General features: G+C 55.5%; 2 protein-coding genes across 3 annotated transcripts in view; one reads left to right on the top strand and one right to left on the bottom strand.

Moving 5' to 3' along the window:
- WDR4 (WD repeat domain 4) overlaps nt 1–869 on the top strand; it is a 66,794-nt gene extending 65,925 nt beyond the window's left edge. Inside the window, exon 12 of the mRNA XM_033232592.1 lies at nt 740–869. The gene's annotated coding sequence lies outside the window, so the exon portion shown is untranslated. The remainder of the gene's footprint in view (nt 1–739) is intronic.
- PDE9A (phosphodiesterase 9A) overlaps nt 652–20,717 on the bottom strand; it is a 114,906-nt gene continuing 94,840 nt past the window's right edge. For both annotated transcript variants that reach the window (XM_033232585.1, XM_033232586.1), the window contains 10 exons: nt 17,665–17,751; nt 15,427–15,531; nt 14,976–15,058; nt 13,666–13,822; nt 10,064–10,177; nt 7,693–7,797; nt 6,834–6,962; nt 5,005–5,100; nt 2,975–3,054; nt 652–879 (listed from right to left, as the gene is read on the bottom strand). In XM_033232585.1, coding sequence (XP_033088476.1) covers nt 2,977–3,054; nt 5,005–5,100; nt 6,834–6,962; nt 7,693–7,797; nt 10,064–10,177; nt 13,666–13,822; nt 14,976–15,058; nt 15,427–15,531; nt 17,665–17,751 — 954 coding nt within the window. In that variant the 3' untranslated portion in view covers nt 652–879; nt 2,975–2,976. The remainder of the gene's footprint in view (nt 880–2,974; nt 3,055–5,004; nt 5,101–6,833; nt 6,963–7,692; nt 7,798–10,063; nt 10,178–13,665; nt 13,823–14,975; nt 15,059–15,426; nt 15,532–17,664; nt 17,752–20,717) is intronic.

Below are 20,717 nucleotides of genomic sequence, written 5' to 3'. Positions count from 1 at the left end.
CCAGGGGACACAGCCAGCAGCCTTTTCCTTGCTTTTCATAAATCGGGTCTCCAGGAGTCCACCGCATGCAGGCAGTCTCCGAGAGCTCAGGGGTGCGACTGTCCCAGCAGCAACAGGAGCCTGGCTGTGACCAAGCCGGGGGCTGGGTCCCCTGTGTGGACACAGTGCCACCCAGAATGTCCCCTGTGCTCGTTACCAGAACAAAGGCCGGAGGGAGGGCCATCTCTCCTCCCGAGATAGAGACCCTCAGACGTGCTGAAATACATATGTCTCTTTTCCTTATCTGAGGATTTAAATGTGAAGTCACCAGTCTTCCTGCGCAGGAGCACCCAGCGTGTGTCGTCCCCGTGGTCATGGGTGCGTTTGCTCTGACACACGTCCTACAGTCTGGCCACCCTGCCTCAGTCCCCAGATGTCGCACACGGCACTAACATCCCCCTCTGCTCAGAAACACAGGACCCGTGCATGTCCTTGCGCTCAGGGCACCGTTCTGACATTTAATGCTGAATTTACAGGGACGTACGCACCGTATCACACTGGTCAATTGCTCTAAGATACATCTGGGGGAAAAGCACAGTGTCCTTCGTCTCCACGAGAGAACTTACCGGAAGCAGCATACACAACTCTAGCAAAGAAGAAGAACAGTACCCATTTCCGTATAAGAATATATTATTTAAAAGACAGTTTAAAAATAAAACTCTGTACAGCATCATGAATTCCTTTTTTTTTTTTGTATCAGTGAACAAAATGTTTCTTAGAAAACGTGGTCTTGTGGTGCCAGGTGCCCAGGGCAGCTCTTCCCGCACAAGGATCCCGCGCAGCTCCGCCAGCCCGTCCGGAACCACAGCCACGCCCCTCACGTTCCTCAGGCACAGTCTCCTGGAAGAAGGGAAAGATGACTGATTTGTTTTTTTAGGAATAGGGCGCGGTGGCTCACGCCTGGAATCCCAGCGCTTTGGGAGACCAAGGCGGGTGGATCACGAGGTCAGGAGTTTGAGCCCAGCCTGACCAATATGGTGAAACCCTGACTCTACTAAACATACAAAAATTAGCCAGGTGTGGTGGCACATGCCTGTAATCCCAGCTACCTGGGAGGCTGAGGCAGGAGAATCGCCTGAACCTGGGAAGTCGAGGTTACAGTGAACTGAAATTACACCACTGCACTTCAGCCTGGGGAACAGAGTGAGACTCCATCTCAAAAAACAAGATGGAAAAAAAGCGCCAGCAGTCGCAGAAACGTAACAGGATTATACACAGACTTTTTTTTTTTTTTTTGAGACAGAGTCTGGCCCTGTTGCCCAGGTTGGAGTGCAGTGGCGTGATCTCGGCTCACTGCAACCACCGCCTCCTGGGTTCAAGCAATTCTCCTGCCTCTGGCTCCCAAGTAGCTGGGATTACAGGCACGCGCCACTATGGCTGGCTAATTTTTGTGTTTTTAGTAGAGATGGGGTTTCACCATGTTGGCCAGGCTGGTTTAAAACTCCTGACCTCAAGTGATCTGCCTGCCTAAGCCTCCCAAAGTGCTGGGATTACAGGCGTGAACCACCGCACCCGGCTGACACACAGACCATTTTAAAAGAAAGAGGCCATCAGGTATATTGCTGAATACATTTAAGCAAAATAAAACAGTATTGATCCCTTTTCTGAGCCACTGAAAAATATGAACTGACTTAAAAAATTAAATACCAACATTGAGCCCTTCACAGGGACCAGACCAGCACTTTGACTATTTAATCACTAAAACAGCAGTAACAATGATATTATTGCCTCTGGTTTAGAGATTGGGGCTCTGAGGTTCAGAGAGGCTGAGACACTTGTGCACGTCTCTCGGCTTGTAATTGGCAAGCCTGGACTCAAAACCAGGTGTGTTGGACGCCAAAGTCTGTTGCTGCCCCACTTGTAAGCCATGTTCCGTTTATCCTGCCCTGAGCCTTACATGCTTGATGCACTCTCTCTTGAATTATCTGTTAGACATGTATAGTGTGACCTTATTATGAGGTGAACAAATGGCTGCTCTGCATTCCCCGTGAGCTGAATAACTATATCAAGTGCAGAGGGAAACTCTCAAAGCCACAGAAAGCCAACACGTGATTGGTGAGGTTTTCAGTACTTCAGTTGCACTTTTAAAAAGTCCTTACTCTTATAAGTGATGCATATGCTAATTATTGATGTTTTTCTATTAACTAAAGCATGTTCCCCTTCTTTAAGAGCCTCATTCTTTTTTTTTTTTTCTTTTGAAATGGAGTCTCGCTGTTGCCCAGGCTGGAGTGCAGTAGCGCAATCTCGGCTCACTGCAAGCTTCGCCTCCCAGGTTCGAGTGACTCTCCTGCCTCAGTCTCCCATGTAGCTGGGACTACAGGTATGTGCCATCACACCTGGGTAATTTTTGTATTTTTAGTAGAGAGGGGGTTTCAGCATGTTGGCCAAGCTGGGTCTTGAACTCCTGACCTCAAGTGATCTGCCCACCTCGGCCTCCCAAAGTGCTGAGATTACAGGCATGAGCCACCAGGCTTAAGAGCCTAATTCTAATGATTAGATGCAAGGAATAAAATTTCCATTCATTCGGCCGGGTGCAGTGGCTCACGCCTGTAATCCTAGCACTTTGGGAGGCAGAGGCAGGTGAGTCACTTTAGGCCAGGAGTTCAAGACCAGCCTAGCCAACATGGTGAAACCCTGTCTCTACTAAAAATACAAAAACTAGCCAGGTGTGGTGGCACACGCCTATAATCCCAGCTACTCAGGGGGCCGAGGCAGGAGAATTGCTTGAACCTGGGAGGTAGAGGTTTCAGTGAGCCGAGATCACACCATTGCACTCCAGCCTGGGCAACAAGAGCGAGAATTCGTCTGAAAAAAAAAAAAAATTCCATTCATTTAAAGGTATTCCAAAATTCAGATTTTCTCCCCTTCCTCTTCCTTCTGTCCTTTGTCGGCATCACTGCATGGACTGACGCCACTTCAACAGAGAGAGCATTACCTTCACTGTTTTTCACATCTCTGCTTCTCTCTGGACTTCTCGGTGGCTCCAGACGTCAAGCTGTCAGTCTTCTTCTGTAACTGGAACAAAATGCAGAGAAGGCCAAGTCAGGGAGCAGGAGACAGCAGGGGAGTGTCTGCCTCTCTTCCAGCAGCTTCTGTTGCCTGGAGGTGCTGCAATGTGAAAGCCTGTGGTGTCCAGCCTGTGAGCCCAAGTGCTCTTGACATGGGCTTTTCAGAGGCAGCTCTGTGGACCCTGTCCCGCTACCCTTGGTGCCTCATCCGGGGCCTGGACATCCAGGGCCTGAGCTCACCCAGCCGCAGCCACCACAGCCGCAGGGACTGGTGGTGTGTGCAGAGCCTGTGACTTGGGCCTTTTCACCTCTTTGGTGTGACTGTCCTTTTTGTGGGGGCTAAGACAGGGAAGGCAGAGGCCTTGAAGAACCCTAGTGTCCCCTACTGGGCAGCAGGGCTCAGGCCTAGAGACTCAAGGCCATCAGGGCTACGGCTCTCGGAGGCCCACAAGAGAGGCAGAAGCCCGTTCAGCTCTCCTGCGGGGTTCTGGAGTAGGAGGAGCCTTCCTGCTACCTCTGTCCCTCTGCATAAGTGCTCTCAGCCTTCCAGAGCTTTAGAGACCTTTCTGTGACTTTCCCTCAACTGGAGAAGTCAGGGCAGCTGGTCTGGATTTTCAGTCAATTTCTAAGCAATTGCCGGGCATCTACCATGTGCCTGGCATGGTGCCCCGGGCAGGTGTGGGCACGGGGAGCACGGGGCCATCAGTCAAGGGAGATGAGACCAACACAAGGCTACGCCTGGAAAATGGCTCAGCGCTCAAAAGGGCATCGTGGGCCACGTGGGCTTCAGGAGTGCCCAGGCAGAAAAGACGGCGTGGTGGGCATAGTAACTAGGGGAGCCCTGACTGACGGGCCTTGGAGGGTGCTTCAATGGTACAAAGGGCACTGTGGGGAGGGGGGGTGGCAGAGGCAACACCGGCCAAGGCCAGGAGGCGTCAAACTCTGCAGGAGTAGTGAGGCTGCTCGAGCTGCATGGGGGCGCTGTGGGGAGGAGGCAGGAGGGCGGGGCAGAGGCCACACCATGGGCGGCTGGACAGCAGACAGCCGGGGGAATCTGTGGAAAGACTGCGTGGGCCCTGAGCCTGTGACCTTGACCCCTCCTCCAAAACGATGTCAATGCAACAGCAACCGAAAGCCAGCCCCAGGCTCCCTGTCCCCTGAGAGGTGCTGGTGTGTGCTCTGGGCCCGGAAGCTGGCAGGTGGATGGTCGCTTTGCCCCTGTGCCAGGGGAGGGCCCCTTTCTAGCCCATGGCCTCCTCTGAACAAGTCAGCCCTGGGGCCAGGCCAGGTGCTGTACTCAGAGGGGAACCAGATGCTCTAACAGCGGCGGATACGCCCAAGGACACCTGGGTGCCCACAGGTGTGGGTGACAGTTGTGATTCTTGTGAAGGGCACGGCCAGTAAACTCCCTTGAAGGTTCTGAGCCCTGATGCGTTCTTGGCGAATGCAGTTTTGGTTTCCCGTATCACATTCCCTAATTTCACTGAGCCAGGCTTTCTTTTTTTTTTTTTTTTTGAGACGGAGTCTCGCTCTGTCCCCAGGCTGGAGTGCAGTGGCCGGATCTCAGCTCACTGCAAGCTCCGCCTCCCGGGTTTACGCCATTCTCCTGCCTCAGCCTCCGGAGTAGCTGGGACTACAGGCGCCAGCCACCTCGCCCGGCTAGTTTTTTTGTATTTTTTTTAGTAGAGACGGGGGTTTCACTGTGTTAGCCAGGATGGTCTCGATCTCCTGACCTCGTGATCCGCCCGTCTCGGCCTCCCAAAGTGCTGGGATTACAGGCTTGAGCCACCGCGCCCGGCCGAGCCAGGCTTTCTGATGGAAGGGACGCGTGCGCCTGTCCATGGGGCCACCTTCAGTGGTGCCCTGCTTGGCACATCCAAGATTCTGGAGTCAGGAGTGCGGAGGGTGGTATGCCTGCTTGCCACAAGGAAGGAAGGTTCTTCTCGGTGCGTTTTACCTCTTTCATGGCGTCGTCTATCCGCTTCAGTTCCTCATAGCGATCTCGGGATTCCCAAAGCGGCTGCAGCATGATCTCCTCAACCATGGGGAAGAGCTGGGAGAGAAAAACGGATTCATTCAGAGTCCCTCATTCTTACAGCAAAGGGAAACGTCGGAGAAAAACAGGTGTCAGGTGCACTGTGCGGAAGCCTCTGGGCCAGTCCCAGCTCCTGGACACCCTCGTGCCGGCTCTGCCGCCCCCACCCACTGTGGCTCTGTCTCTGGCCCTCATCGCCCTCCATGAGGTCCTACAGAAAGTCTCCCCCCACCGCCTCCTGTGTCCCCCATGCCCGTGAGATGAGGGTTGGGGACAGGTTCTGAGGTTCTAACAAAGACAAGGGGCAGGGGAAAGGAGCTGACAGCCTCCCGGCTGAGGGTCCTGGGAGTGGGAAGTGGGTGGGGGCGGCTCCAGGAGATGCCCCTGGAGCAGAAAGATCCACAGCACTTGGGAGCCCAGGAAGGTCAGAGGGTGCAAGGCTGTGAGACCAGACCCCTGGGGGAAACAAGAGATGGGCCTGTTTTGCACATGCTGGGGGTGCCTTGAGGTGGGGCCTTGGCAGGGGCCACAGGCAGCTCAGGGGCCCTGGGGGGAGCTGGGCAGGAACGGTTGTGTGCAGGGAGCAAGGCCTTGGTGGCTGGGTGCGGTAAGACTGGGAGCTGGACGGGGGCTTCACAGCTCGAGGGCACAGAGCTCAGTGGTTCCTCCACAGGTGAGGACTTGGTGGAACTGGGACACAGAGAGGGGACAGGAGAGTCAACAGCCGGTGCTGCCTCCAGGGACTTGAAGGCTAGCAGTGATGCAGGAGGGCAATGAGGGGCCTCCCCAGGGCCCAGTGAGGCAAGGCAGGGAGTGCAGCACAGAGTGGGAGATGCTGGGGTCACGGGTCAGGCTGTGGGGAGCAGGCTCTGGATGGAGCAGGGACAGCAGTCACCACGACAGCCAGGGAAGAGGCTGCTTATGATGTGCAGGTGTGCCTGTGTGTGTGTGTACCTGTGTGTGTGCCTGTGTGTGTGCATGTGTGTACCTGTGTGTGTGCATGTGTGTGCCTGTGTGTGCATGTGTACCTGTGTGCGTGTGTACCTGTGTGTGCATGTGTGTGCCTGTGTGCGTGTGTACCTGTGTGTGCATGTGTGTGCCTGTGTGCGTGTGTACCTGTGTGTGCATGTGTGTGCCTCTGTGCGTGTGTGTGTGCCTGTGTGCACGTGTGTACCTGTGTGTGTGCACGTGCATACCTGTGTGTGCCTGTGTGTGTGTGTGCCTGTGTGTGTGTGCGTGTGTACCTGTGTGTGCATGTGCATACCTGTGTATGCATGTGTGTGCCTGTGTGCGTGTGTGCCTGTGTGTGTGCGTGTGTACCTGTGTGTGCATGTGCATACCTGTGTATGCATGTGTGTGCCTGTGTGCGTGTATACCTGTGTGTGCTTGTGCATACCTGTGTGTGCACGTGTGTGCCTGTGGGCATGTGTACTAGTGTGCCTGTGTGTGCATGTGTACCTGTGTGTGCATTTGTGTGCCTGTGTACGTGTGGAGGCATGACTGTGAGCCTGTGCATGTGTGTATATATATGTGCTTGTGTGTGCCTGTGTGTGCATGTGTGTGCCTGTGTGCATGTATGTGTCTGTGTGCGTGTCTGTGTGCCTGCGTGTCTGTGTGTGCATGCATGTGCATGCGTGTGCCTGTGTGTCTGTGTGTGTGCCTGCGTGTGTCTGTGTGTGCCTGTGTGTGTGCCTGCGTGTGCCTGTGTATCTGAGTGTATGCAAGTGTCACATGCGGTGACAGTTACTCACCTTAGTCACTGTTTCAAACATTGGGATCAGGACAAACTTGATAAACCCAGTCTGGGCTGTGGCCTTGGTCACTTTGTCTCGGTCCATGAACGGGGCCACGGGAAGGCCTTCTGACTTCTCACGGTCGCTCTGCAGGGAATGCAGCAGATAGCGACATTAAAGACAGAAATGCCCCGGAACCAGATCGCTGTTCTCAGAGAAACACAAGATGCGCCAGTTAACCACCAACCAACCAAACTACACCACAAATGTGTCTCAGTAAAGAACAAGGCGAGGGCGACAGTATCTTCAGTGCTAAACAGAGCTGGGCATGCAGGTCTAGCTGGGAAGACCGAGATGAGAGACAGACAGAGGTAAGTTGCACGTAACACAGGACAGCAGAGGTGTCCTGCAGAAAGCCTCCCGAGTTCTCCTAGGCTTGATCAAGCTGTTGTATTAACATTTGGTGGTTGTTTTCAGCTGGCTTGGTTTTCTACGTCCCCGACCTTCCCCGTGGCCATCTGCGTGAGCTGACCTCCTGGGTCTCAGCCCTCTTGGGGCCCCTCCTGCCTCTGCAGTTCTTGCTTCTTGACTTTCAGGCAACTGGCTTGACAAGGCTGCTTCTAATAATGGTTCAATGAGCAGTGACAGGTGGCAGTTTTAGGACATTAGCTTTTCTGGATTGTCACTCTCTTTCAGGTCTCAAATTATAACCTATTTTGTTTCTGATGTACGCCTACCGTGAAGGCTTTCTGGAGGCTGAACTGTCCGCGGCCCGGTGAATATGCGGGTCCACCCTGGCATGCTGTTTAACGCAAATCCTTACTAAGTGGGGTTAATAAGACTGGCTGGAGGCTTGATTGCCCTGCAAGACTCTTACCTGCATAAAATATTCCTCTAATAAACAGTCCACCCAAGGCTCTGCGACTTCCATTGGACGGACCTCGTTAGAGATATCACAGCATTTTATCAAAATCATCTTCAGCTGAAAGAAGAGATTTTGGAATTGAGGTAACAAGAGGTAGAACATGGCCTGCTGAGCTGCTCGGGTCTAGACTTGCCGTTACAGGCAGGAAGAGATGGAGGACCATGCAGCTGGACCATGCAGCTGAGCCTGGCTGACTTCAGGGAGGACAGGCTACCTTCTCAATGGAGAATGAACCTTCAAGGTCCTGTTTGGGTCCCCTCCTTCCAGCCGTTCTCGCCATCCCAGCCCAGGTGATATCCCCGGAGCACTGCCCCATGCCTGGTCACCCCCTATTTGCTGCTGTTCCCCAGGTGGGTGCACTGCACTGCTTATCTTCCCAGAGGACAGGTGGCTCCGTCCGAGCTTGGCCAGGGTTGGGCACACCATGGGAGCTTCAGGAGGAGATAGGGTAGACCCAGGGATGCAGCAGCTTCCACCCGAGCTAGCCCGGATGTCGCCATAGGACAGGCCGTGGAGGGCTGGTGTCCCGCAGCCCTGCCTGCACCGGGCACAAATGACTGTCTGGAATCACCAGGTTTCCGGGCCAAAGTGTTGGCTGCTGTCCAGGCTCTGAAGCTGGTTCAACAGGAAAGGCCAGCTGAGGCACATGGCCCCGGGCTGCGGGCTGCACCTGCTGGTTTGGGGAATGTGACTAGGTGAGGGGCAGGTCAGTTCAGCTCGGTGTCTGCACGATGCTTGGTGGATCCTGCCTTCCAACCTCGGCGGGACCTCCAAGGGACCCTGCTGTGGTCACCCTTCCTTTCCCCACCCTGTCAGTTCCCAGGAGGCCATCCAGGTCCTTCTTTGACTCCTCTGTGGAGTCCGGCTCCAGACCAGAGGCAATTACTAGCCTGTGCCTGGCAGGCCCTGGGGGAGCTGTCCCCACACCAGACCTAGGACAGGGCCGGGGTGGCACTGTCTCTGGAGAAGGTCAAGGGGAGCTGTCCCCACATCAGACCTAGGACAGGGCCAGGGCGGCACTGTCTTTGGGGAAGCTCAAGGTCCCAGGCCCTGCCGGCCACACTCCCTGCACCTCACACCTCCCATGTCAGCCCGTACTCTCCTTGGAGGCCTCCTTATCGGGGCCCACTTTGACTCAGAACCTTTCCCCCCAAGACCTTCCCCCCACCTCTGTCCTCCAGTGTTCATGAAGCCCCGTCTGGGGCTCCCTAGCAGTGAGACGATCTCTGGCTGTGCTGCTTGTCATCTGACCCCGCCCGGTGCCGGTCGTTGGGATAAACGGAAGCTTGGGCTCTGAGCCTCGCTTTGCCTCTGGTCTGCACAGCTGCAGTGTGTAAGTCTGGGGGTGGGAGTGGGGAACTTTAGCTGGGCTCGGAGGTCCTGACCACCTGGTACCCGATCCTCCGGCATTCTGCCCCGCCCCGTCTCTTCCCTGACCTCTCCTCCCACCTCAGAGGGAGGAAGAAGGCATCAGTGGGGCGTGGGTCACCCCTGCCTGCAGGTCCATCCCTGCACCTCTCTTTTTTCTCTATTTTTTGAGACAGACCCTTGCTCTGTTGCCCAGGCTGGAGTGCAGTGGAACGACCATGGCTCACTGCAGCCTGGACCTGGGCTCCTGCGACCCTCCCACCTCCACCTCCCAAGCAGTTGGAACCACAGGTATGCACTGATTTTTTGTTTTTTCTTTTTTGGTGGAGATGTTGCTCAGACTGGTCTCAAAGTTCTGGACTCAAGTAATCCTCCCACCGTGGCCTCCCAAAGTGCTGGATTCCAGGCATGAGTCGTGCTCCAGTCCTTGTGTGCCTTGGGGTGCCCAGTGCCTGCCCTTTCCGAAAGGAAGACGCTGCACCTTCTCATGGGGGAGGCCCCCTACCCCTTCTCTGGCCACCTTGTCCTGGTGATAGAGGGGTGCCGGGCTATGGTGTGGGCCTGGGGGGGGATGCCAGCTCGGGGAGCAGGGACTGTGTTGGAGTTGCTCCCACAGAGATGGGCTGGGGCTGTGCCTTCAGGGGAGAGCTGGTTTTATTCTCTGGAAAGCAGAGCGAGATGCATGGCCTTCACCCACTTATCTCCCTCAAATCCAAAAGAGATGGAGGAATGGGAGAGTGCCGCCTCCGACCATGCAGGAGGCTCCGTCAGGAGGGAGGCCTTGCCTGGGACTTTCCTAGTAAGAGTCATGACCTTGAAAACCAGATTTATAGATACCATGTTTCAAGGCAAGACTAATACTTTTGGCTTCTTGGCTTCCAGTGTGAGCTGGATGGATGACCCACTCAGCCAGCCCACCGCCTGGCTGCTCACACAGGCAGAACAAGTCACTCACCAGGGTCATGTGCTCCTCATTGCTGTAGTCAAAATTCTCCATTTTCTCTTTGAAAGAATCCATAATTTCTGCATGTCTTGCCATGTCAGTGGCCAAGATTAACGTGATCATTCCCTAAATAGTGAGAGAACAAAGTGTTAACACGGGCATAATCCAAACAAGTATTCAACGGAGGCCTACTGAGCCTCCTGCACACATTATTTCATGTATCCCTCATTCTGATTCATATGTGCATCCATCACCCATCCATTCATTTGTCGACATATCCATCCATTCACCCCCAAAACACATCCATCCATCCATCCATCTATCCACCTACCCATTTATCCTCTACCATTCATCTACCCATCCACCCATCTATCCTTCCATCTACCCTTCCATCCATCCATCCATCCATCCATCCATCCACCCATCCACCCATCTATCCTTCCATCTACCCTTCCATCCATCCATCCATCCATCCATCCATCCATCCACCCATCCACCCATCTATCCTTCCATCTACCCTTCCATCCATCCATCCATCCATCCACCCACCCACCCACCCACCCACCCATCTGTCCTTCCATCCATCCATCCATCCATCCATCCATCCACCACCCACCCATCTATCCTTCCATCCATCCATCCATCCATCCATCCATCCACCCACCCACCCATCTATCCTTCCATCTACCCTTCCATCCATCCATCCATCCATCCATCCATTCATCCATCCACCCATCCACCCACCCATCTGTCCTTCCATCCATCCATCCATCCATCCATCCATCCACCACCCCATCTATCCATCCATCCATCCATCCATCCATCCATCCATCCACCCACCCACCCACCCACCCATCTGTCCTTCCATCCATCCACCCTTCCATCCGTTTGTCCATCCATCCACCCCACCCCTCAATCATTTACAGAACACATCTCTGTGCCAGGTATGATGTTTTCCTCTTCCAAGAAAATAAAACCACAAGCATCAGATACAAAACCCAAACCCATCAATCTAGGTCATTTCAAATGTATACATATATTTTTGAGGGGGACATCACTTGCATCTTGAATTATTCAATTTTCCTGTAAACACTGAATTGTGTTATTAGTGAAGCATTTATTCAGTTATTCCTGAAATCTTCCATGACAAAATATATTTTTTAAAAAGTGGGACAACGAATTTTACCCTCAGCAGAGAGTCACATTTTGCAGTCAGTGAAGCATTTGAAGCAGCCAACGCTGGTGTGTCCCCACGGTGGCTGGGCATGAGGACGATCCCGTGTGCAGAGGGGCTGCTCCTCCAGTCGGGTGCCGCCTCCTTCTCTTGTGGGATGCTCTCTGACATGGCTCAGTGGGATGAAGCCTACACTAAGGAGCGTTCACTTCCTGTGATTCCCCGGGTCCTGTCCCTGGAGGAGCTCCCCACTGGGGCAGCAGTGGCAGATGCAGTGTTCTTTCTTCACGGTTGCCCCTTGACCTACTGCAGACGAAGATTTGTCACAGCTTATAGCCACACAGGGCACCTGCTTGCAGGGTGGGGAGGGGCATACACATGGAGGAGAGGCCAGAGAGCCTATAGATAAAGGGGAGATAACTGTACTGGGAACCGGTGATTCAATAATGACTGTAAATTGTCTGTTGAATTGTGTATGTTTGTGCAATGATGTCGTCACAGGCCAGAGAGTGCTGCTGCCGTGTCAGACCTAGTGGGTTCCAAGGTGCGGCTGTCTGCACTCCTCCCGGGGCCATCACCATGCACACCCATCTGTTCTCCTGCTCATTTCACACTCACAGTGGCCGGCACAGCACAGGCCAGCAGAGGCCTTGACCACAGCATCCCAGTGAACCACAGCCTGGTTCTGCCCACCCCTGCCTCTGGTACATGGTGACATTTGACAATTTTGCAAGAGGCCGTGATGCCTCAGGGCCCCATTCCAGGGAGCATGCTGCTTCCTCAGCGCTTCCTCAAATGCTTCACTGACTTCAGTTTTTTACACTGGACTTTGAACCTCCTGGCAGCGTAGACAAATTGGAAAGCCATGGTAGACGAGGCTGCTGCTCTCTGATAAGTGAGGCTCAGCAGCACTCTGGGAGGGCGGCGAGTATTTTCCCAGTGCTGGAGTCCAGACAGTCTTTGTCGGCTGCCTCTGGAAGGAAGCCACTTAGACTTCGAATGGCTGAGGTCTGCCTTGTGGAACGGTGCCCTGGGTGAGTGTCCTGGGGCCGCCACACAAAGTACCACAAACTAGGCAGCTTAAAACAACACTCATTCTCTCACAGTGCTGGAGGCCAGAACCAAGATCAAGGTGTGAGCAGGGCCCTGCTCTCTCCGAAGACTCCAGGGGAAGGTCCTTCCTTGTCTCCTCCTGGCCCCGGGGGACTGGGAGTCCCTTGGTTTAGAGCTGCATCACTCCAATCTCCAATCACTGCATCTTCACGCTGCCTTCTCCTCTGTGTCTGGACTGTTTTCTCCTCTGTCTTGTCCAAGGACACTAGTCTTTGGATTTAGGGCCCCCTTGGACAATCCACACTGATCTTATCTGGAGATCTTAACAAGTACAAACGCAAAGACCCTTTTCCAAATAAGATCACACTCACGGGAGGTGGGCCTTGTTTGAAGGATGCTACTATTCACCCCACACATTTCTCCCAGAGGTTACTCTGAGAGCTTCCCTCCCCTGCAAACGTCAGAGAGTGAGGGTTTGATGAGGAATTCCTGTGTGGAAGGGGGCGTTATTTCGGTGAGCTGGAGGTGTTTGTCTGGGGCAGGTGGACTGGGTCATCTTCCTCTCACGCAGATGTCCCTCTCACTCTCCTCCCATCACGCCCTGAGAGGCAGAAAGCCCCCTTATCTAAAACAGAAGGGGTGGCTGGGCGCGGTGACTCATGCCTGTAATCCCAGCACTTTGGGAGGTCGAGGCAGGTGGATCACCTGAGGTCTGGAATTCAAGACCAGCCTGGCCAACATGGTGAAACACCATCTCTACTAAAAATACCAAAAATTAGCCGGGTGCGGTGGCGCACACCTGTAATCCCAGCTATTTGGGAGGCTGAGGCAGGAGAATTGCTTGAACCCAGGAGGTGGAGACTGCAGTGAGCTGAGATTGCACCATTACACTCCAGCCTGGGTAACAGAGCGAGACTCTGTCTCAGAAGAAAAAAAAAAAAAAAAAGAAATGGAAGGGGGCTGACTGGGCTGTGGGTGGCAGGTGACAGCAGCTGGGGTTATGGAGCAGGGTAGCTCTCCTAGTTGGATGCAGCAGACGTGTCTGTCCAGGGCCCGCCCCCTCCTTGGGCAGGCTCCCTACCTTCGCTAAGCCTCAGTTTCTTGGACTGGAAGATGGACAAAGGATTTATCTCAGAGGGAGCCAGTGAAGGCTCAATTAAATAGAGGCTGGGAAGTGCAGGTCAGTGGGATACACGTATGCATGGCGAGGGTACCCTCTTTTTGGGGCTCCACCCTGGAGGAGGTGAGGAAGGAGGGAGGGGTTCCCCCAGATCCGCAGGGCACTGCTGTGGCCAGGAGCTTCTGGGAGCCTCCAGCCAATGGCGAATGGGGGCTGCTGTCCCTGAATGTGCCCCCACTCCGGTGGGAGGGCCCTCACCCCGCGCACCTGTCGGATCTGCTTGAACCCATCAGGTGGGATGTTGGAGAAGATGTTGCACTCGGGCTCAGCGAGGATCTGGAAGGCCACGGCACAGTGGTGGTTCTCCAGCGGCGAGATGTCATTGTAGCGAACAGCTAGCTCTGTGCGGGCGTTGATCTGGTACCTGGGAGGCGAGGAGACAGTGAGGGGAGGCTCAGGCGCACTCACCAGGCACCTGCACTGGGGAGCAACGCCCAGGCATATAAGTGGAGTAGAGTCGGGGAGAAAGTGCCGTGGGAGCTTGGGGAGCCGCCTGTGCCCTGCCCCACCCAGAAGGTCCCTCCTGCTGCTCGGCTGCCCCTGCAACTTCACGTCCCCAGGCTCCTGCAGTCCCAGGACCCCTCTGAGGAAGGAGCATGCTCCCTGGGACAGGCCCTGAGGTATCACGGCCTCTTGCAAAATTGTCAAATGTCACCAGGTGCCAGAGGCAGGTGGGCAGAACTAGGCTGTGGTTCACTGGGATGCTGTGGTCAAGGCCTCTGCTGGCCTGTGCTGTGCCAGCCGCCGTGAGTGTGAAATGGGCAAAAGGAGAACAGATGGGTGTGCATGGTGATGGCCCCGGGAGGAGTGCCGACTGCCGCACCTTGGAACCCACTAGGTGCCAACACACGGCAGCAGAGCTCTCAGGCCTGTGATGACATCGTCACACAAATACACAATTCAACAGAAAGAGCTGCTGCGCCACTGTGGACACAAACCCAAGCCCACGGCCTGGACCGTGTCTGCCACGTGGGGAGGAACTCTGTGCCCGTGGAGGCAGGAGTGGAGCAACGGTCTGTCCTTCTGATCCCTGGCCTGAGGGACACCTCACTCCCACCTCCTGTCATTCTGCAGCCCCTTTTCTCACTCTCTTCCGGCCCCTGCCTCTGCTTTCCCTGCAGAAGCCAGCTGGAAGCCTGCCCGGGGAGAGGTGAGCTCCTGAGAGGGGTGTGTGGAGCCCCCATCCCTGCGTGCCCACAGGCGTTGCTCCCTGCCTGGGGTGGAGAAAGCGCCGGCGTGGCCAGGGCTCTGCCGTGCACCTGAGCCTGGACCAGGCCCGCACAGGCGTGGGAAAGTCCCCCTGGGGTTTGATAATCCCAAAAGTTCTACTCCGGGGAGACCCAAGGCCCTGGGCAAAGTCCAGAAGCCGGGAGCTGTGTCCGTGGAGGCAGAGCTGGGGCTGGGAGGCCGTCGTTGACAGCTCCTTCTGGGAACTGCTCTGAGGGTTGGGCTGACAGGTTCCCTCCAGTAGCCAGGGTGCCTTTTAAAAGGAAAACAAGAGAAAATCCTGTACATACGTGTTGTTGTAGCCAGGATGGTCCAGATCGTGGCAGATGGCCGCTGTCATTAGGATCAGGATATCCGTTTGTGAGAACTTCTCCTGGATGGGAAAACAGGGCGTAGGTGTTTGCCCTCTTCACTCGGAGGGTGGGATGGGATGAGGGGGGTGGAATTGGGTGAGTGGTAAGGTGAGGACAAAGGCCCCTGCAGCCATGTGGAGTCTCCTGGCATGGTGGGAGAGGACCAGCCTTTCTGTGGGGGTGGAGGGGTGACCAGGGCAGGGGTGCACCTGCTCATGTCATCCTAGGAGCAGCCTCGCTCATGGGGAGACTGACAGTGGTGGGGGGGCTGCTTCCCTAGGAGGGGCAGAGTGGCTGGGGACACCACACCTGTGGCTCTCTCGGTGGGATGGGGCTTCCATCTGACCCCCGAGAGTAGAGGTCTGGGTATGCGGCGGGCAGGACCCACCTGGAGACCACAGAGCCAGACCATGCTGTACATCATCTGGGCCACGCAGAAGCAGTGCCGGAAGTTGTGGAACGGGTTGTTTCTGTAGTTGTCGTGGACGCAGAGCTGTGGGAGGCAGGGGTCCGAGTCACCCTGTGCCTGGGCTCGCCAACCTCTCCTCCCAAAGTCACCCAGGAGGCTGTGCGCTGGTTTGAACATTCTCTGCCAAACCCTCATCCCAACCAGAGGTCCACAGTGTTCCCATGTTGACCACAGGTACCAACGAGGTGACCCAGGGACCCTGAGAATGTCCAGCGGGCCACACCATAGCACCCGGGGCAGGTGTGGGGACAGAGCTCCTAGCAGGGGTTTTCACCTTGCAGTCAAGGACTGGGGTGTCCCCGGAGGTGTCTGAGGAGCCACAGTGGGGCACAAAGTTAGGGGATGGGGGAGGGGAGACTCCAAGAGGGGGCTCTGGGTCCCCAATCACCATGAAACCTTTAATAGGCTTTTCATATTTGGTTCTGAGCAATATTTCATTAAAAAAATACCTGCTGCACCGGGCGCGGTGGCTCAAGCCTGTAATCCCAGCACTTTGGGAGGCCGAGACGGGCGGATCACGAGGTCAGGAGATCGAGACCATCCTGGCTAACACGGTGAAACCCCGTCTCTACTAAAAATACAAAAACTAGCCAGGCGAGGTGGCGGGCGCCTGTAGTCCCAGCTACTCGGGAGGCTGAGGCAGGAGAATGGCGTAAACCCGGGAGGCGGAGCTTGCAGTGAGCTGAGATCCGGCCACTGCACTCCAGTCCGGGCGACAGAGCGAGACTCCGCCTCAAAAAAAAAACAAAAAACAAAAAACCTGCTGCTAAACATACACATGCAGACATCCATATGCACACACCCACTCTACACACTCACACACCATGCACACAGCCCACATCCACACACACACATACACATGCACACACACCCCACATCCCCCACATCCACACACCCCACATCCACAGATACAAACATGCACACACCCATCCTCACACACATGCACCTACACACACCCCACATCCACACAGATACACACGCACACATCCACACACCCCACATCCACACACCCCACATCCACACAGATACACACGCACACATCCACACGCCCCACATCCACACACCCCACATCCATACACATCCACACACCCCACATCCACACAGATACGCACACATCCACACGCCCCACATCCACACACCCCACATCCCACACCCCCACATCCACACAGATACACACGCACACATCCACACGCCCCACATCCACACACCCCACATCCATACACATCCACACACCCCACATCCACACAGATACGCACACATCCACACGCCCCACATCCACACACCCCACATCCACACACCCCACATCCACACACAGATACGCACACATCCACACACCCCACATCCACACACCCTACATCCACACACCCCACATCCACACACCCCACATCCACACAGATACACACGCACACATCCACACGCCCCACATCCACACAGATACACACGCACACATCCACACGCCCCACATCCACACACCCCACATCCACACACAGATACGCACACATCCACACACCCTACATCCACACACCCCACATCCACACACAGATACACACGCACACATCCACACACCCTACATCGACACAGATACATGCACACCTACATTCACACTCTCATACACCCCACATCCACACCCACACATGCACAGCCACCCTCACACACACCCCCACATCCACAGATACACATGTGCACACACAGACACACCCCACATTCAGATACACACAGACACATATCCATACTCCCACTCCCACCCCACACACTCCCACCCCACATTCACATACCCACCCCTAAACTCACAGACACCCCCACATGCTCACATCCACACCCCCCCCCCACACACTCCCACACTCACATCCACACCCCCATACTCACACACACACACATGCTCCCGCACACCGCTGCTTTAGGACATGCTGCTTCGCTTGGTGATGGCAGAGTCTATTTCCTTGCTCATCAGAGCAGGAGCTTGGGCGTAAAGGTTTTGGTGGAAGGCAGAACACAGACGGGCTGAGTGTCTTCACAGAGCGCCCGGGAAATGTGGTCTCTGCTCACGGGGAGTGCAGTGCCATCAGGAAGGCGCCCTGGCGATCCATTCCCTCCATTCCTGTGGAACTGGATGAAACCACATGCCCAGGAAGAACCGAAGGCGGGTTTGGCACTCACCAGCCACCTCCTGAGGGTGACGGGGTTGATGCTGAAGTCCCTGACCAGCCCCAGGTCGTGGTACATGTGCTCCAGGCAGCTCAGCATCTGTGGGCACAGGAGAAGGATGGGCACCGAGCAGTCGTGTGGCTGGCTCCCCAGCCCCTGGCTTCCCTCCCTCTGCCGTCCTCAGAATGCCAGCAGGGCCGTTGGCAGGAGGTGGTTCTCCGCCTCCCAGAAAGTCCCCGGGGAGGGAGGAGAGGTCTTTGGACCAGCCTTTCCAGGCCACCCAGATGGGTGGGGGTTGGAGAGCATACTGGGGGTCTCCTGGTGGGTGGAGGGCCGGTTCTGAAGTCAAGGAGAATTCTAAGAAAGAAAGGATGGCGACTGGGTGAGAGAGTGCACCCGTTCAGAAAACACTGCACCAAAAAGGAATGGATTGATTTCTACGCATGGAAAACAGTCTCAGTGGACCAATATCATAGCTGAGGTTCTAGGACACAGTTCCATCCGATGCACACTTGAGCACAGGTGGTGTCCCAGAGAGAAAGACCCTTTCCTTGCCCGAGGTTGGGGATCAAACAAGCTCTGATGATTTACATCCAGAAACGGTGAACGGTGCTCATCCGGGGCCCTGCTGGGACCGGAGACACTTGGACGTCTTAACTGCGGTGCTCAGACGGAGTCCCTGCCCCGGCAAAGCCGCTCCTAACCCTTTTTCACGGAGCCCTGTCTTCTATCAATATCCCTGTTCAAGTTGAAATAGATTTTGTTTTCAGTCCCAAAGAGGATTTATTGTCATTGTGGTGATCTATTTCAATACAGCTCAGTGCTCTGGAGCTAATTTAGGGAGGAAAACATTAAGTGATTTTTGAAAACAAGAGTTTGACCAAAGTGGGCTTTGCTTTCTGGAAAAAGCAGGTCTTGGGTGGGGAGCCCAGTGAGAAGGACGATGTACAGCAAAGGGGCAGTTTAGACGCACCTGCCAGGCGTCCTCCACCCGGGGCCCCCCACTTGTGCCCACCTCCAGCCCAGCTGCCTGCTGCTTGTACAGGGCACTGGGCCATCCCTGCTGGAGCCCGGTACGGCTTCCTGCCTGCGTCTGCTCGTTGCCTGACCTTCTCTTCCCAAAAGGGCATGTTACGAACTGAATTGCACCCTCCCCCAGGTCAATGAGGTAAAGCCCCGGCCCCAATGAGCTATTTGGAGACAGGGCCTTTACAGAGGTAATGAAGGTTCCACCCAGCCAGGGTGAGGCCTTGGTCCCATGGGACTGGTGTCTTCATAAGAGGAGGAAGAGCATGCATGTGCAAAGAGAACAGGCCACATGAGGACCCAGCGAGAAAGCAGCCGTCTGCACGCCAGGGACCGAGGCCTCCAGGGAAACCAAACCTGGCAGCACCTTGATCCCGGACTTCCAGCTCCAGAACTGAGGAACTGACTTCTGCTGCTGACGCCACTCCAGTCTCTGGTATTTTGTTAGGGCAGCCTCAGCAAACTAGGACAGGGCGTGCTGCCCAAAAATCCATTTTTACTTGTTACGCCGTGTGTGAGACCTGGAAATGCTGCAAGCGAGGCGAGTTTTTGTAAATCGAAGCTCGCGATCACTGCATTGATGAGACGGCTCTGAAGGAGGCGGAGGGTTCTCTGGCATCGCAGGAAATCCATCTGGAAAACTGGAAACTCCCCCACATGCAGCCACAGATGGGAGCTTGGAATGTCACCTGGGAAACGTCCTTAAAGCACGTGAACCACACACTCGTTTTCCTTGGGGGAACAGTACAGATGTAGGTTGGGTAATGTGCAGGGCATGGCACTGACTTTTGGAGACGGGGCCCCTTCAGAATGGCAGGAGTCTGGGGCCCCACGTGAGGACAGGAGGGCTGGCTCCCAGGCCACTGGTCAGCTGCCACCTGGATCACCCAGCCAGGGGCCTCGCTGCCCAGAGCTGCTGGCCCCCCACCATCCTGGATGCCGGCCCTTAGGACCATAGGAGCTGCAACCTGGAAACTCTTCACTCTTTACCTGACCAGCCCAGATGTTGCTCAAGGCAGTCCTGAAAGGCAGATGTGTCTGCTGTGAAATCAGAGTCGAGAGGGGATGCTGATGGGTAGACAGAGCCACCTAGTGCCACTTACGTGGCCTTTGTGGAGGCTGTGGGGCAGGAGGGCTGGATGCATCTGTGGCTGCACGTGCAGTCAGTCCTCAGTCCCAGGCGGGTGCGAGTGAGCCAGCAGCTCCCGCATGCTGCGGCGAGTCCTGGTCTGAGTGGGCTGCATGGTCGTGAGTGGGGGACTCATGAGATGACGGGGAGGCTCCTGCAGCCTTCCAGCTCTGCACTTGATAGAGGCAGGCCATGCTCACAGACCACAGCCCTGGGCCCTCAGAGGCCCTAAGAGATGGGAGGACACAGCAGCCTGAAGTCATGTCCTCCGTCCGTTTGTGATGAGCAGGACACTGGGTCGAGCCACTCGGAGAAAGGCAGGGTGGCCCCTGCTGGAAGGAAGAGAGGTGATCACTTAGGAGCCCTGACGTTCTCCGAGTGCCAGCTGCCTCACGGGCAGCCAGACGCAGTTTCGTGGGGCCGAGTGGGCTGTTTTCATGTGTGTTCCTTTAGTTGTCCCTCTTTGCCACTCACACTCCAAAATTCCTGGCACCCCCAGATCTGCCAGAGGCCAAGGCTCCTGTCTTGGGCATCTCTGCATTCTCACACGCAGGCAGCTAGATACTTCCTGGAAGAACTGGAACCCTCATCGGTCTCCTGGGGTGCCCTTGAGATCTGCTGGGCAGAAGCCATGGGCCGTGGGAGATGCCACACAGAGGCTGAGTCCAGCTGCCGGGAGCCGTCTACCTTGCCCACCTGCCAGCCCCAAGAATGGCTGTGAATCCACTCTGCAGTCAGAGGACAGAGAGGTGGCCTTTCTATTATGGAGACACAGATCCCTCAACTTCATGGGGCAAGCCCCACCTCCCCAGTCACAATGGCCCACACTCAAAGGGCTCCCTGGTAGAAGTGGCAGAAAAGACAGACAGTGTCGGTTTCCATGCAGGCACTTTGCCATCAGTGGCCCCTG

The sequence above is a fragment of the Trachypithecus francoisi genome, unplaced genomic scaffold (genome assembly GCF_009764315.1).
Source record: "Trachypithecus francoisi isolate TF-2019V2 unplaced genomic scaffold, Tfra_2.0 Lachesis_group14, whole genome shotgun sequence".
In the NCBI taxonomy this organism is placed as follows: Eukaryota; Metazoa; Chordata; class Mammalia; order Primates; family Cercopithecidae; genus Trachypithecus; species Trachypithecus francoisi.
This window is presented reverse-complemented; position numbering and strand designations above follow the sequence as displayed.